Source organism: Ovis canadensis, chromosome 18, assembly GCF_042477335.2.
Source record: "Ovis canadensis isolate MfBH-ARS-UI-01 breed Bighorn chromosome 18, ARS-UI_OviCan_v2, whole genome shotgun sequence".
Taxonomy (NCBI): Eukaryota; Metazoa; Chordata; class Mammalia; order Artiodactyla; family Bovidae; genus Ovis; species Ovis canadensis.
In genome coordinates this window covers 58,597,391-58,614,092 of record NC_091262.1, presented here as the reverse complement: position 1 = coordinate 58,614,092, position 16,702 = coordinate 58,597,391, and the positions used below count along the sequence as shown (strand labels likewise).

Genomic DNA, 16,702 nt, shown 5'->3' with positions numbered 1-16,702 from the left:
CTTTGTGTCTCCCTCGCTCCATCCTCTCCCCCGGCGCGCTGGGCCCCGCCGACCCCGCAGGAAGGCCTGGACGACGGCCCCGACTTCCTCTCGGAGGAGGACCGCGGAGTAAGTTCTGCCTCCTTCTGGCTCGCGGGACCCCCCTCCCTCGCCTTGGCCCTGGGGTGGGTTACCCGAGGGGGGTCCCCGGCCGGGCGGCACCCACTCCCCGCCGGCCTCCTTTCGGTTTCCTCGCCGCACCGCGCCCCGCCCTCCTGCAGCCCTTTCTCCCTTGGGGCCGTGCGGTTCTGATTTCCCGGGGACCGGCGGCCGCTCTCGGCCCCCCGCTCCGGCTCCGACCCTCCGGTGGACCTCCTTCCCTGCCCGCTCCGGGTGCAGCTGGGGAGGTGGAGGGGGAAGCCTGAGCTAGACAGTCCCCGCCCCCCGCCCCACACTGGGGGCTATGAAACCCATTGTCAGACCTTCCTGCCCGCACCCTGAATTTCCCCTTGGGGATCTCGAACCCGTCTCCGCCCACCCTTCTCTCTCTCTCTAAAACATTGTAGTACTGGCTTGTTGTAAATTATCCTTTTGCAAGGGATTTTACAGTCGCCGGATTTTATCTCTTCTCCAGTATCCTACGAGATTTTGCAAAATGCTGGTAGCCCACTGTACCTTTACTTTTCCTAATGTCCAAAAGACACATCTTTTGCGGCGATCCCTTGGTGGTGATTTGAGGCAAACTGCAGTTCCCTTCAGAAAGGGCCTTCAGAGCTGTGATTCCTCCCTTCCACTCTGCCCCATTTACCTTGGCTGAAGGGTAGTAATCTCTATAGTGCCTTGTACAAGTGAGCACTTGAAAGATACTGATACATGATGATTGCAACTCAGCAGCGTTCCATGGTTCCTTCACATTTAACAGCGTGAGCTTTACTTTTCTGTTTGGCTTTTACTTAATAACTTTGATAATGTGAGAGACACATCTGTTAGTCGGTTTTTGGCAGATGATAAAGTATTCTTATAAGATTTTATTCCTTTTTTTTTTTAAGTAAAGATAACGGTAGGTAGTATTAACTGATGACCTTTATAAAGCTTTAACATGGTAAGAAAGATGCAAAGGATGCCGTATACTTTTATAGATGAGGAGTTAATGCATTTCTCTGTTTACACAAAACAGGAAAAGCAAACAGGATTTGCTCTCTTGTAAAACCTAACTAATGTTCAGTAAAAGTATTAATTTTTTGAGTACTTATGTTGATGTGAAAAATAGAGTATTTTCTGGTGAATATTTGTGTTCCAAGCCTTATGCCTTTGATGAGATTTGCTTATCAAACTGGAACCTCTTAAGTAATGTGTCCAGAAACTTTTCATGTATTACAGATTAAAGGCAGGGTGAGATGAAAGGCATGGGTGACCAGGAGGTTCTTACAGAACCTTGCAGATGAAAGTTTTAATATGAAAATGGAAAAAAACCCCAACAAACATTACCATGAATTTGAAAGCATTTAGAATGTCATGATGAATATGTCTGCATGTCCAGTTCTTCCTTACTTTTGTCCTGTGAGACTGGGTGAATCATAGTAACAGCCACAGCCAGACAGTGTGTTAGCACTGTATACGCACAGTTCCCTTATATCTTCTCATCGTTCTTGTGAAGCTTTTAGTATCCCCCCTTTACAGATGAGAAATCTGAACCTCAGGGAAACTAAATAGTCTGAAGTCATATAGTCAGTGAGTGGGAGAGGTGGACTTTAAACCATGGAGCTGACATTAAAGCCAGTGCACATATTTCTCAAAGTCTCCTTGAAACACTTGCATTAGAATCACCTGGGGTGTTTGAAAAGCTAAAGTCAAAAGGTTCTGGGCTCACTGTCTAGTAAATCAGTCTCTTGAGATGGGGAGGGACGAGAACTACTTTGTTAACAAGCAAGAAGATTCCATTGCACATGAAGTTTGATTATGGCTGCACAAAGTTATCCTGCTCTTTCCTCATTTCAGGAACAGAAATTGCAGGCCTGTTAATTTCCTTATATTGTGTTTGTCTTGATAGAAATAGATTAGTAGAACTTTCAGTTCAGATTGTCTTGTTCAGCCTTTTAAGAAAGTCTTGATGAAGAGAAAGCATGAAATACCTATTTGATACAAATTACAGAGGGGAATGTCACAGATTCAATAATAATAGTGTAATAATAGTGTAAGCACTTCATTCAAAGCAGCAAGTAAACAAAATTAAAGACAGCATTTTTAAATACGTTTATAAGCAGCCTTGAATTTTCATTATATTTGGAACAGAAGAGAATCTTAAAGCTTTAAGGAAATACTGTTTCGTGAGAAAACATAAAAAGCAGACTTTAAGAATACACAGTATTGAAAATATTGGTCATGTTTAATCTCTTCAGTTACACCTCTACATAATAGGGTATTTTTTTCTTTCCCAAAGGCAGGACAGTAACATATTATTTAGTAAAACAAATGAGCCCTTTGAACTGGACGCATTTTGCTCTGATGTCCTTGTTAAATAGAGCAGTAAGTGCCAGCATGATGGCATCGTTCTGTTAGTGTTTGATTTGAATTCTAAATAATACGTTTATTGTTTTCAGAATTACTTCAGGTGGAGGAACTGCACCTTTCCTGAACTCCTCGCCTTGCTCCTCCCTCTGTATTTATCTTCATTAATATCATTTCCATTCCTGCAGGCAAGAAGCCTCTGAATCATATCCTTCATCCCCATAGCAGAACAGTCATCAAGGCCAGATAATTTCACCTCAGAAATATTGTTTAGCCCATCTTTTGTTTATGTGACCCCTGTTAAGGTCCCTGCCATCTCTTGCCTGGCTTGTAGCAGTATCTGTTATTGGTCTCTATCTCTGGTCTTTCTGTTTTCCAGTCCAGACTTCACGTGACCGCTAGTTTACCTAACTGAAATGATTGAATCATACGGCACCAGTAGTCACAAGGACTTACTTGGACCCAGTTCTTTTGGCAGTAAGGTCTAGACTCATTATCGTAGCATTGAATACCGTTCATTATCCTTTCTGGCTGACTTCATTCTCAAGATGCCACAGCAGACATCCCCTCCCCAACACACACACTGTAGGCATATTCTAGTCTATTTGTCATTGCTCAAGCACCTCTGCCCTCTCTAATGTCTATTTTATGCATGCTTGTCAATGTTGTGGAGTGGTTTTTTCCCTTCACCTCTTTTTTTCCACATGAAATTTGGCTTGTCTTTTTAAGACTTGGCCCAGATGTCTACATTTTCTTTTGTACCTCCTCAGCATTTAGCTTGAATACATTCCACATTTATTGATAGTTATTTCAGGTAAAAGTGTCACATAGATTTTGTTAGCAAAGGATAAGATGAATGTTGGCAGAGGAAGAAGAGGAAGCTCCTGGCCTGGGACCGTGGCAGTGTAGTATGAGACTTACGGTGAAGTGCTGAGGGAGTACCAAGGAGGGTGAACACGTAGCGATAGCTACACGCTGCTAAAGCATTTGCTGCATGCCAGGGACTTTCCATATATTAACTCACTTCTCAAATCCCTGTGAAGTAACTGCTTCTGTTATTCCTACTTTGGAAAGGAAAAGTGAGGTTTAGAAAGAGTAAGTAACTTGCCCAGATTCCTACAGCCAGTATGAAATAGATTCAAACTCAGAGGAAATCTAGCTATGGGTCCTAGGCTGTCACGTCCGACTGTTTTGTAACCCCATGGACTGTAGCCCACCCAATTCCTCTGTGCGTGGGAATCTCCAGGCAGGAATACTGGTGTGGTTTGACAGTTCCTTCTCCAGGGGATCTTTCTGACCCAGGGATCAAACCTGCATCTCTTGCATTGCAGGTGGATTCTTTACCACTGAGCCACCAGAGAATCCTGTTAACCGTGGTGCCGTCTCCTAAAGGAGTTCAGTTCAGTCGCTCAGTCGTGTCCGACTCTGTGAACCCATGAATCACAGCACGCCAGGCCTCCCTGTCCATCACCAACTCTCGGAGTTCACTCAGACTCATGTTTATCGAGTCAGTGATGGCCCCAGCCATCTCATCCTCTGTGGTCCCCTTCTCCTCCTGCCCCTAATCCCTCCCAGCATCAGAGTCTTTTCCAGTGAGTCAACTCTTCACATGAGGTGGCCAAAGTACTGGAGTTTCAGCTTTAGCATCATTCCTTCCAAAGAAATCCCAGGGTTGATCTTCAGAATGGACTGGTTGGATCTCCTTGCAGTCCAAGGGACTCTCAAGAGTCTTCTCCAACACCACAGTTCAAAAGCATCAATTCTTTGGTGCTCAGCCTTCTTCACAGTCCAGGTCTCACATCCATACATGAATACTGGAAGAACCATAGCCTTGCCTAGATGGACCTTTGTTGGCAAAGTAATATCTCTGCTTTTAAATATGCTATCTAGGTTGGTCATAACTTTTCTTCCAAGGAGTAAGTGTCTTTTAATTTCATGGCTGCAGTCACCATCTGCAGTGATTTTGGAGCCCCCCAAAATAAAGTCTGACACTGTTTCCACTGTTTCCCCATCTATTTGCCATGAAGTGATGGGACCAGATGCCATGATCTTCGTTTTCTGAATGTTGAGCTTGAAGCCAACTTTTCACTCTCCTTTTTTCACTTTCATCAAGAGGCTTTTTAGTTCCTCTTCACTTTCTGCCATAAGGGTGGTGTCATCTGCATATCTGAGGTTATTGACATTTCTCCTGGCAGTCTTGATTCCAGCTTGTGTTTCTTCCAGTCCAGCGTTTCTCATGATGTACTCTGCATATAAGTTAAATAAGCAGGGTGACAATATACAGCCTTGACGTACTCCTTTTCCTATTTGGAACCAGTCTGTTGTTCCATGTCCAGTTCTAACTGCTGCTTCCTGACCTGCATATAGGTTTCTCAAGAGGCAGGTTAGGTGGTCTGGTATTCCCATCTCTTTCAGAATTTTCCACAGCTTATTGTGATCCACACAGTCAAAGGCTTTGGCATAGTCAATAAAGCAGAAATAGATGTTTTTCTGGAACTCTCTTGCTTTTTCCATGATCCAGCGAATGTTGGCAATTTGATCTCTGGTTCCTCTGCCTTTTCTAAAACCAGCCTGAATATCAGGAAGTTCACGGTTCACGTATTGCTGAAGCCTGGCTTGGAGAATTTTGAGCATTACTTTACTAGCGTGTGAGATGAGTGCAATTGTGTGGTAGTTTGAGCATTCTTTGGCATTGCCTTTCTTTGGGATTGGAATGAAAACTGACCTTTTCCAGTCCTGTGGCCACTGCTGAGTTTTCCAAATTTGCTGGTATGTTGAGTGCAGCACTTTCACAGCATCATCTTTCAGGATTTGAAATAGCTCCACTGGAATTCCATCACCTCCACTAGCTTTGTTCGTAGTGATGCTTTCTAAGGTCCCCTTGACTTCACATTCTAGGATGTCTGGCTCTAGATGAGTGATCACAGCATCGTGATTATCCGGGTTGTGAAGATCTTTTTTGTACAGTTCTGTGTATTCTTTCCACTTCTTAATATCTTCTGCTTCTGTTAGGTCCCGACCATTTCTGTCCTTTATCGAGCCCATCTTTGCATGAAATGTTCCCTTGGTATCTCTGATTTTCTTGAAAAGATCTCTAGTCTTTCCCATTTTATGGTTTTCCTCTATTTGCATTGATCGCTGAAGAAGGCTTCCTTACCTCTTCTTGTTATTCTTTGGAACTCTGCATTCAGATGCTTATATCTTTCCTTTTCTCCTTTGCTTTTCACTTCTCTTCTTTTCACAGCTATTTGTAAGGCCTCCCCAGAGAGCCATTTTGCTCTTTTGCATTTCTTTTCCATGGGAATGGTCTTGATCCCTGTCTCCTGTACAATGTCACGAACCTCATTCCATAGTCCATCAGGCACTCTATCTATCAGATCTATGCCCTTAAATCTATTTCTCACTTCTGTATAATCATAAGGGATATGATTTAGGTCATACCTGAATGGTCTAGCAGTTTTCCCTACTTTCTCAATTTAAGTCTGAATGTGGTAATAAGGAGTTCATGATCTGAGCCATGGTCAGCTCCTGGACTTGTTTTTGCTGACTGTATAGAGCTTCTTCATCTTTGGCTGCAAAGAATATAATCAGTCTGATTTCGGTGTTGACCATCTGGTGATGTCCTTGTGTAGAGTCTTCTCTTGTGTTGTTGGAGGAGGTTGTTTGCTATCACCAGTGCATTTTCTTGGCAAAACTCGATTAATCTTTGCCCTGCTTCATTCCACATTCGAAGGCCAAATTTGCCTGTTACTCCAGGTGTTTCTTGACTTCCTACTTTTGCATTCCAGTCCCCTATAATGAAAAGGACATCTTTTTTAGGTGTTAGTTCTAAAAGGTCTTGTAGGTCTTCATAGAACCGTTCAGCTTCTTCAGCATTACTAGTTGGGGCATAGACTTGGATTACGGTGATATTGAATGGTTTGCCTTGGAAACGAACAGAGATCATTCTGTCATTTTTGAGATTGCATCCAGGTACTGCATTTCGGACTCTTTTGTTGACCATGATGGCTACTCCATTTCTTCTGAGGGATTCCTGCCCACAGTAGTAGTTATAATTGTCCTCTGAGTTAAATTCATCCATTCCAGTCCATTTTAGTTCGCTGATTCCTAGAATGTTGACGTTCACTCTTGCCATCTCTTGTTTGACCACTTCCAGTTTGCCTTGATTCATGGACCTGACATTCCAGGTTCCTGTGCAATATTGCTCTTTACAGTATCGGACCTTGCTTCTATTACCAGTCACATCCACAGCTGGGTATTGTTTTTGCTTTGGCTCCATCCCTTCATTCTTTCCGGAGAAGGCAATGGCACCCCACCCCAGTACTCTTGCCTGGAAAATCCCGTGGACAGAGGAGCCTGGTAGGCTGCAGTCCATGGGGTCGCACAGAGTCGGACACGACTGAAGCGACTTAGCAGCAGTAGCAGCAGCTTCATTCTTTCTGGAGTTATTTCTCCACTGATCTCCAGTAGCATATTGGGCACCTACTGACCTGAGGAGTTCCTCTTTCAGTATCTTAGCATTTTGCCTTTTCATACTGTTCATGGGGTTCTCAAGGCAAGAATACTGAAGTGGTTTGCCATTCCCTTCTCCACTGGACCACATTCTGTCAGACCTCTCCACCATGACCCGCCCGTCTTGGGTTGCCCCACTGGCGTGGCTTAGTTTCATTGAGTTAGTCAAGACTGTGGTCCTAGTGTGATTAGATTGACTAGTTTTCTGTGAGTATGGTTTCAGTGTGTCTGCCCTCTGATGCCCTCTCCCAACACCTACCATCTGACTTGGGTTTCTCTTACCTTGGGCGTGGGATATCTCTTCACGGCTGCTCCAGCAAAGCGCAGCTGCTGCTCCTTACCTGGGATGAGGGGTATCTCCTCACCGCCGCCCTTCCTGACCTTCAACGTGGGATGGCTCCTCTAGGCCCTCCTGCACCCGCGCAGCCACCGCTCCTTGGACATGGGGTTGCTCCTCCTCCTAAAGGAACTAAACCTTAAATGTTGATCAGAAATTGTGTAGGCTGTCTGGGAAGGGGAGGGCTTGTCAGCAGAGAAGATACAGTGTAGATAAGTGCCGGGGTCCAGCCCCGGTGGATCCAGGGAATTCGAAGGTGGGGACAGCATCGGCGTCCTTGGAAAAATACATATTTAATCATAGATATATAGAGAGATTGGAAACGGATAGTGTAGTAGGAAAATTAGTGGAGAAAAAGAGGCTGTATAACTTGGCTATGTGGAATAGCATCCATGCTCCACATGGGAATTCAGCCAGAAAAACAGGGAGCAAGAAAGGACGACATGGGGGTATCAGTCTTTCCGGAAACTGATCCGATTTCTTTATTTTTGGGTTTGCTTATATACCTTTTGTTACACATAGGGATGAATACAGAGTCACACGGGGGTCAGCAGTCCTGACCTTTATCAGAATCAGGTGCTTCACATAAAAAGGTCTTAGGGATTTTATGATCCTTTCTTTCTGATAACCAAAAAACTTATTTTTTCCAAGGGTGTTTTTTCTTAAACCAGGCACCACCCTCCAAATAGTTACATTCCTATAGAGTGAGGGTGTAGTGAGTTACAATCAAGAAAGGAATTTATTTAACCCAAGGTTAACATGATTAATCCTAAAGGTTAATACTTGTTTCTCCTATATGCTAGTTATATTCATTATAAGGGCAGGGAATATGGAGATTTAACAGCAAACATCAGCCCAACAAATGATAATCCTTTCACCAATGTTCCCCTTAAGATCTATTTAGTCTTCAGATAGTGATAAAGTTACATTTTTACATAGCAAGGACACAGTGATTTATAACAAAGTACAGTGATCTATTACAAAAGAGAAAATTCATTAACTCAAAAAGTCTAGTATTGCTAACCTTAAAACTACTATATTTCCTTTTCTATATTCCAAATACATTGATTAATATATTCCCAGGTGCCTAAGGATATGGAGGCCTGGCGGCAATCATTGACTCAACAATGAGAAAAGCCCTATGCTAATTAAGACTTTCAAAATACTCAAAAACTCTCTGTGCTGTTTATGGTTGAGAGGTAGTAAACAATCATGTTAACCATGGTGCTGTCTCCTAAAGGAGCTAAACCTTATATATTGATCAGAAATTGTGTAGGCTGTCAGGGAAGGGGAGAGCTTGTCAGCAGAGAAGATAACATGTGTAGATAAGCCATCTGGTTCCACCTGCAGCGCTTGTTCTTACTGGAGTGCAGTGAAGTCACTCAGTCATGCCCGACTCTTTGCAACCCCATGGATAGTAGCCTGCACCAAGCTCCTCCCATGGGATTTTCAAGGCAAGAGTACTGGAGTGGGTTGCCATTTCCTTCTCCAGGGAATCTTCCCAATCCAGGGATCAAACCCAGGTCTCTCACATTGGAAGCAGGAGTAAATACCAGTAGTACAGATAAAGTGCATAATGGTAAAGAATCCAGCCAGTGGAAAGTTCTGAGGGTTCTTAGCTGGAAAGGACATATACCCAGATGAAAATAGCATTATAGATGACTCCAGTGTGCAAGATGGATTGCTGCCTTCTTGCAGAAAGCAGAGAAAGCAGTTAGCAGGCCATTGTGGCAGTCCAGATGAGAAATGTTAAAGGTAGAACTAAGGCCGTGAAGTGGGAGAAGGGATGAAGGAGAGGACGTAGTAGAGATGTCTCGGAGATAGAATAGACAGGACATAGTGGCTTAAGAAATACATGGGCTGGGCAGAGGAGAAGGAGATGAGGAATACAGGAGAGAAGAGTAGAGTTAGAAGGTAGATAATAGGTTTGGTTTTCAGATATGCTGGATTTGAAGTGCCTCATCCCTTTCCCCCAAAACTACAAACTAAGATCTGAAAGGACAAAGATTGTGTCTTTTCATCCTAGCACCTTTGACAGTAGTTGGCACACTGAAGGCACTCGGTTGTTTAATAAGTATTAAGAAATAAATACATAAACACTAAACAACAAATACATCTAGGTGGATATGTCTAGTTGGTAAGTTGAAATTATGATTGGAAACTTAGAATAAGAGATGTGAGTTGAAAGTATAAATTCAGGAGTTATTAGTCAAGAATGGCTGAAATTACAAAGGCTAGATACCCAGAGGAAACAAAGACTCACATGCCAAGGGGAGAAAATGGATTAATGATGGGGCTGAGATGGTCGGGAAGAAAATGAGAAGCATTCCCAGAAGCTGAGAGTTTTAATGGAAAGGGTCAGAATGATCATTAAGGCAAAATACTGAAGAGAGGTCAAAAAGACTGCAAAGTATTGGATTTGGAAATTAGGTCCTCACCGTGTGGAGGTTTTGTGAGACAAGGGCTAATTTGACTAGAAGAGCAGTGCTAGAGCAGACAGGAAGGTAACATGCTCAGGTGGCCAGAGAGCTCCGCTCTCTGTAGGATACCATGTCTTCTGAGAAAGCAGAGGTGTTGAGTCCATCCAAATCTATTTGTAGAAAGGCTTATTGATGGGTCTGAAGGGGTAACAGCTGCTAGTGTTGATTTCTTGGAGATGTGGGAGGCAGTGTCACTTACTGAGCATAGGGGTAGAAATGTGGTTGAGGCTTGAGACAGGAAAGGTTTGGAGTAGTTGCTCAGGGAGTCAGAAGGGGAGCTGAGCAGATCGGCCTAGGACTGTTGAATGATTTTAAGGATCTTATGCAGTTTGGAGACCAGTAATTTGTAGTGGATAAGTGCAACAAGCAGTTGTGACTTTTCTCTAGCCACACTCAGCTCAGAAAGCAAAAAATGTCGATTGAATTGATCCTCCAGGGGGGAATTTGCAAGTCAGGTATGGCAAATAGCAGTGAGAGTTGACAAGACGGGTGAGAAAGGCATTGGAGTGACATCGAGTGACTTATTTTTGGTATGGTAGATGAAAGGCAATCTAGTTTCCAGAAAGTATATGTATGTATAATCAACCATTGATTTGACTGCTGAGTATACTGGGTATAATAATGGAAATAATTCATTTCAGGACTTCCAAAATTATTTGTTGTGGTTCAGTTGCTAAATCGTGTCCAACTCTTTGCAACCCCATGGACTGAAGCACATCAGGCCTCCCTGTCCCTCACCATCTCTAAAATTATAACTGGCTGTAAATCAACTGTACTTCAATTAAAAAAAATGCTTTTTTAAATCCTAACTGAACTAGGAGTAAAATAGATTTAAAATTTGGCCAGAACTAGTGAACTTAACAGAATTTCTGTCTGTCTCATAGGGTTTTTCACTGGTTGTACTGTAATTCCCTAGAAATAGTTTCTTGGCACTAGTATGGTTTGCGCCTTTCTTTCAGGGCTGCCTTGAGCCAGAAGAATAGGGCCTGGGGGCTCACTGTAAGGACTAGGCTTTTCTCCAAGCCAGAACCCCTTAGGTTTTGAGCAGAGGAATGAGTTCTAGTTTAGTGGTATCGTTCCAGTGGCCCTGTATGGAATATAGATTGAGGAGGCAGGATGACAGAAGCAAGAGACTGGTTGGGAAGTTGTGGCAATAGTCAGTTACTTTGCTTCCTTCTTCCTCCTCCTTCCGTCAGTCTATCTCTGTACATATATTTACTTTTCTGACAAAAGATAAACTGTTTTTTAGGAATGTCATAAAGTGGGTACTGGCTTCCCCGGTGGTGCAGAGGTTAAAGTGTCTGCCTGCAATGTGGGAGACCTGGGTTCGATCCCTGGGTCGGGAAGATCCCCTGGAGAAGGAAATGGCAACCCACTCCAGTATTCTTGCCTGGAGAATCCCATGGACGGAGGAGCCTGGCGGGCTACAGTCCACGGGTTGCAAAGAGTCGGACACGGCTGAGCGACTTCACTTTCACTTGCTTCCTTCTTCCTCCTCCTTCCGTCAGTCTATCCCTGTACATGTATTTACTTTTCTGACAAAAGATGAACAGTTTTTTAGGAGTGTCATAAGGTAGGTACTTTAATGTGTAAACACATCAGTGTACTAAACTAGTAGTGAATGTCTTTACTAATTACACATGAATTAATCTATCAGCAGTAGGGCAGTGTCTTTATATTTCCAAGGATAGTGTATTTATGTTGCTTAATCCATTTCCTCTGCCTGGGCTTTCTCTTGACCATGACACAAATGTTTAACCTAGTAAGTCTTTGACAAAAGAAAGTACAAAGTTTATTGACCCAGATAAGGATTAAACTGATGAATGTAGTCTAATTAGAATATCCTCAAACTGACCTGACTAGTTGCACAAAGTTAATTAAATGTTAATAAATCACAGTTGTTTGCTTCACTCCTCCCCTTAATAAAAGCTACCTAAAATTACTTACTTTTCTCTAAACCAAGAAGATACTCTGCTTGCAAAATCTGCATGTGTGTGTGTGTTTACTCAGTTGTGTCCGGTTCTTTGTGACCCCATGGAATATAGCCTGCCAGGCTCCTCTATCCATGGGATTTTCCAGGCAAGGATATTGGAGTGGGTTGCCATTTCCTTCTCCAGGAAGGTCAGTGTACATTGTATATAATTAGCACTAAATTTACAGAAATTCCCTGCAGTCCAGGGTTAGGACTCTCTGATTCCACTGCAGGGGGCGGGGTTCCATCCCTGGTTGAGGAACTAAGATCCTGCAAACTGCACAACAAGGCCCAGAAAAGAAAGAGGAAAAAAACCCCACTAAATTTATAATACGATATTTTATTAAATCTAAGGTACAGTTGATTGGAAGATATATTTTCTTACATGTACCACTAAGGAAAAAATACAGCCAACTAAACTATTAATTTGTCATCAATTACAGGGCATCCTTATTTCATATACATTAAAATGTGGAAAATATGCATCTGGAATTGATGAAATATGATATCAGATTATCTTTCTTTTTTAACTTAATTTTTAAAATTGAAGTATAGTTGATTTACAGTGTTGTGTCAACCCCTGCAATACAGCAAAGTGACTCAGTTATATAGTAGTGAAAATAGCTCAGTTTTGTCCCACTCTTTGGGACCCCATGGACTATACAGTCCATGGAATTCTCCAGACCAGAATACTGGAGTAGGTAGCCTTTCCCTTCTCCAGGGGATCTTCCCAACCCGGGGATCTTCCCAACCCAGGGATCAATCCCAGGTTTCCTGCATTGAAGGTGGATTCTTTACCAGCTGAGCCACAGGGGAAGCACAAGAATACTGGACTGGATAGCTATCCCTTCTCCAGCGGATCTTCCCCACCCAGGAATTGAACTGGGGTCTCTTGCATTGCAGGTGGATTCTTTACCAACTGAGCTATCAGGGAAGCCCATACACATACAGACATTTTTTTCTTTTCCATTGTGGCTTAACCTAGGATATTGAATACAGTTCCCTATGCTATACAGTGGGACCTTGTTGTTTATCCATCTAGATTATCTTTCAGCGAAAGTTTTATATTGATATGGGAGATGATTTTATTGGCTGGCAAACCCTTATGTGTGTGAAACAAATCTTGTGGTCAGACAAAATAATCCTTCTCCATAGGCCCAGGAAATGGAAAAAATTGAAGTCTGAAGTATATATGGGAACTGACCATAGGAACATGAACTATCAAAATGAATGCTTCTGCTGATATTTAGCTAAAGTTCCTATGAGATATGAAGAGGAAGAATCAGAATCTTACCATCAGCATTTTGCTGTGACCACATTTGTAATTGATGTACATTTTCCTGAGATCATTTCTAGAACTCAGTTGTTAAAAGAATGAAAGAAGCAAATGGCAGATTGAATTAATAGCTTTTAAAGCTATTATATGGGATGCTTTAGTAAAGCATACAAGAAGAAAATTTATAGAAAGGTTAGAAAGAAGTAGAGGAATAAAAGCAAAGGAGGGGACTTCTGGGACTGATGGAAATGTTCCATATCTTGATTATGGTGATGATTACAAGGGTATAATCTATGTATTTGTTAAAACTTTTCAAATTATATCCTTAAAATCTGCATTTCATTATATGTAAACTGTACTTAAAAAAATAGAGTACAAGACCAAAAGGGAGATATAGGAGTATAGGAATGTATAATAGAGGTATACTTTTTGTATATAGGAATACTTTTATTGATGAGTTGCAATTTTAAAAAGCCAAGTGTTTTACTGTCAGACTCTGATGCTGGGAGGGATTGGGGGCAGGAGAAGAAGGGGACGACCGAGGATGAGATGGCTGGATGGCATCATGGACTCGATGGACGTGAATCTGAGTGAACTCCGGGAGATGGTGATGGACAGGGAGGCCTGGCGTGCTGAGATTCATGGGGTCGCAAAGAGTCGGACACGACTGAACGACTGAACTGAACTGAAACAAAGCAAAAAAAAGGGAAATAGTGGGTGTGGTATAAAAGGATGCTGAAATGGAAGACAGAGAAATATGTTAATAATTTGAAATAATCTTTAATTGGAAGAATAAATAACAGCTGTTCATATGTAGAAATCCTGAAAGGTGTGTTTCCAGATTAATAGTGCAATGGTTAAAAAAATAAACCTGAAAGTTAAAATGTACTTAGAGATATGAAGTCTGGCAAAATGTTTTATATAAGCATTAAAAAGAAAATACTAGCAACTGAGATAAAGTTTTGACAGAATGTAAAGACAGTCCGGAAAAATCTAGACCAGCGTTCCCTCATATGGTTTTTAAGGATTATTCTGAAAATTGTTTTGATATGTCTGTGATAGGACATGGGATTCTGTGTTTTTTAATAAGCATTCAAGTTGAGTCTTACCAGGTGTGTCTGAGAAATGCTAGACCAGGCAGTGAAAACATAAATGAAGAACTGCCAAGATTGTTATTCCGAAATCCGTAAGATAAATTTATTAGTTTCCTGGGGCTGCTGTAACAAGTTACCACAAACTTAATGGGTTAATACAACAGAATTTTATTCTCTCATGATTCTGCAGGCCAGAAGTCTGAAATCAGTATCACTGAGCTGAAATCAAGGTGTTGGCAGGGCCATGCTCCCTGAGGCTCTAGCGAAGAATTAGTTTCTTGTCTCTTCCAGCTTTCTCGTGGCTGCCTGCACTCCTTGGCGTGTGGCTTTACCACTCTAATCTCTGCCTCCTTAGTTAAGTTGCTTTCTCTTCTTTTGTCTGTGTCAAATCTCCCTCTTATAAAGATACATGTAATTGTATTTAGGGCCCTCCTGGATAGTCCAGGATAAACTCTACATCTTTTTTTTTTTTTAACCATATAAGGTGACATCCACAGGGATTTGGAAGTGGATGTCTTTGGGGGAGCTATAATTCAACCAACCACAATAAACTTCTTAAGAGTGGCCTCAATATGAGTAAAAAGAAATAAGGAAACAGATTTCTTAAATTAGAATTAAGGTAAGGTATTAGAGAAGAGGTAGGAAACAGTTTGAAGACCTGATAAGACTAAATAAAAGCAAGAAAACCAAAGAATAGAGTACTCTCTAATGTTTCCAATATTGCGGAAGCAATGAAGTTATTGGAAAATGAAAAAGAAAACTTCTTTGTAATTCAGGACAGCCTTTAAATTTCTTTTATCAGACAATAAAGCGGAGTACAATAGTGATTTTTAAAACATTTTTATGTAAGTTTATAGTGTTAACTTAAAAATATGATTGCTGATTGAAATTTAATTCAGTATAAACATTAAAGTTACCAATAAAGTTTTTGTTAAAGGCCATCATAGATAGTGTCATGCATTTTAAATAATGATTCATTTCTTCTGTGACTGTTAAGTTAGATTGTAATGGTATTTATTTTTAAAAAATATGTCTACTCAATACAGAACCAGTAGTGCAAAAGTGAAATAGTATTTTACTTTCATTACTAATAAACAACTCTATTTAATGAGAAACTTCACAAAATTCATCTTTTAATAAGTCACAAGATTTCTTAAAGGCTTTTTTCCAATTTTATAAAATTCATGCATATTGTGGAAAGTTGGGAGAATAGAAGAACATAGAAGAAAATCCACTGCAACTCACATTTTGTTGTGTTTCTTATACATAATAATTTTATGTATGCAGTTTTTAAAAATATAATTGAGATCATAGAGTGAACAATTTTGCTTCTAGCATTTTTTCCATTTGCATCGTAATTGAAATTTGAAACACTAGTGATTAGGTAAGTTTCCAAAGGCAATCCTGCTTTTACAGCTAGAGTATTTGAAGCAGGCTAGTTAGATTTTTAATATTTTGTATCTTTGCATCTGGCTAAGACTTGATTTTATCTTTTAGTGTATTAGCTTTTGTAAATCTCCAAATTACCTTAAGATGTTAGAATGTTAATCTGTTTAAAAGGGAAGGAAAATGATTGATATTTAAGAATGAGTAAAATTGTGATTAGAATTATAAGTGACGTCTTCTCGTAGATGAGTAAATAGAAGCACTAAATAGGGAATATACCCAGTTCTTCTAATGTACTAAAGCTGTAGAGTAAAATTTAATACATATCACAGGAGTTAATAATTATTTGTTAGCATTTTCTTAGCACTTTGCATATATAATACATTTAACTGTTATTTATTTTATTATATATTCCTAAATTAAAATAAGCAATGAAACTTAGATGATTGGCCATTATTCTTTTTATTATTTTTCTTATTCTTAAAGGTAGATAAGTTTCTTAATTTTAGGACACTTGAACTTGTAAAGGACTATCATTTTGGAAAATAGTTTACTAGTTTACTTTTTGGGTGAAACTATAGTAAATCATAGTTAGCACATTGACTCATTCAAAGGGTAGTTGAATGGTGTAGAATGAAAATTGATTAAGATAACATACCCAAAGCACCTCCCCCAGAAGATAGATTAAATGAACTTGTGTACTTGTTAGATCTAAGATATGCTATTTTCGTTTTGTTTTTGCACTGTCTTATTATCTAGGAGAAGAATGAATTTGCATAAAACCTATAGAATTTTCACTGAGGTATTATTTTTTTGTAGCTTAAAGCAATAAATGTAGATCTTCAGAGTGATGCTGCTCTGCAGGTGGACATTTCTGATGCTCTGAGTGAGAGAGACAAAGTAAAATTCACTGTTCACACAAAGGTAAATGGGATTTTTTTACTTGTGTTATTTTAATTATTGTGCTGTTATATATATAATAGTACACCGACTAGAATTTTGGTTTTCAACATAATTAGAAATTGTATTTTAGTTTATAATTCACTGCTGCTTGTTATCTTTCATTAAAGACTAAGTTTAGAAAATAAGGTATAAAATGTTCATAGAAACTTTTATAGTCTAATCTTAATTTTTATTTGAGAAAATCTCTGTCTTTGC

The 16,702-nt window shown here is 40.5% G+C and overlaps 1 protein-coding gene and 1 long non-coding RNA gene across 4 annotated transcripts in view; one reads left to right on the top strand and one right to left on the bottom strand.

Moving 5' to 3' along the window:
* Window positions 1–16,702, top strand: part of SNX6 (sorting nexin 6) — a 53,302-nt gene that overhangs the window by 395 nt on the left and 36,205 nt on the right. For 2 of the 3 annotated variants that reach the window (XM_069558701.1, XM_069558700.1), the window contains exons 2-3: window positions 61–108; window positions 16,364–16,468. In XM_069558701.1, coding sequence (XP_069414802.1) covers window positions 61–108; window positions 16,364–16,468 — 153 coding nt within the window. Of the gene's footprint in view, window positions 1–60; window positions 109–14,348; window positions 16,469–16,702 lie in introns of all 3 variants that reach the window. The other variant, XM_069558703.1, reaches the window with a different exon arrangement.
* The window catches only part of LOC138423134 (uncharacterized), a 41,520-nt gene continuing 38,308 nt past the window's right edge, over window positions 13,491–16,702 (bottom strand). The window contains exon 2 of the long non-coding RNA XR_011250141.1: window positions 13,491–13,749. This is a non-coding gene — a long non-coding RNA (uncharacterized lncRNA). The remainder of the gene's footprint in view (window positions 13,750–16,702) is intronic.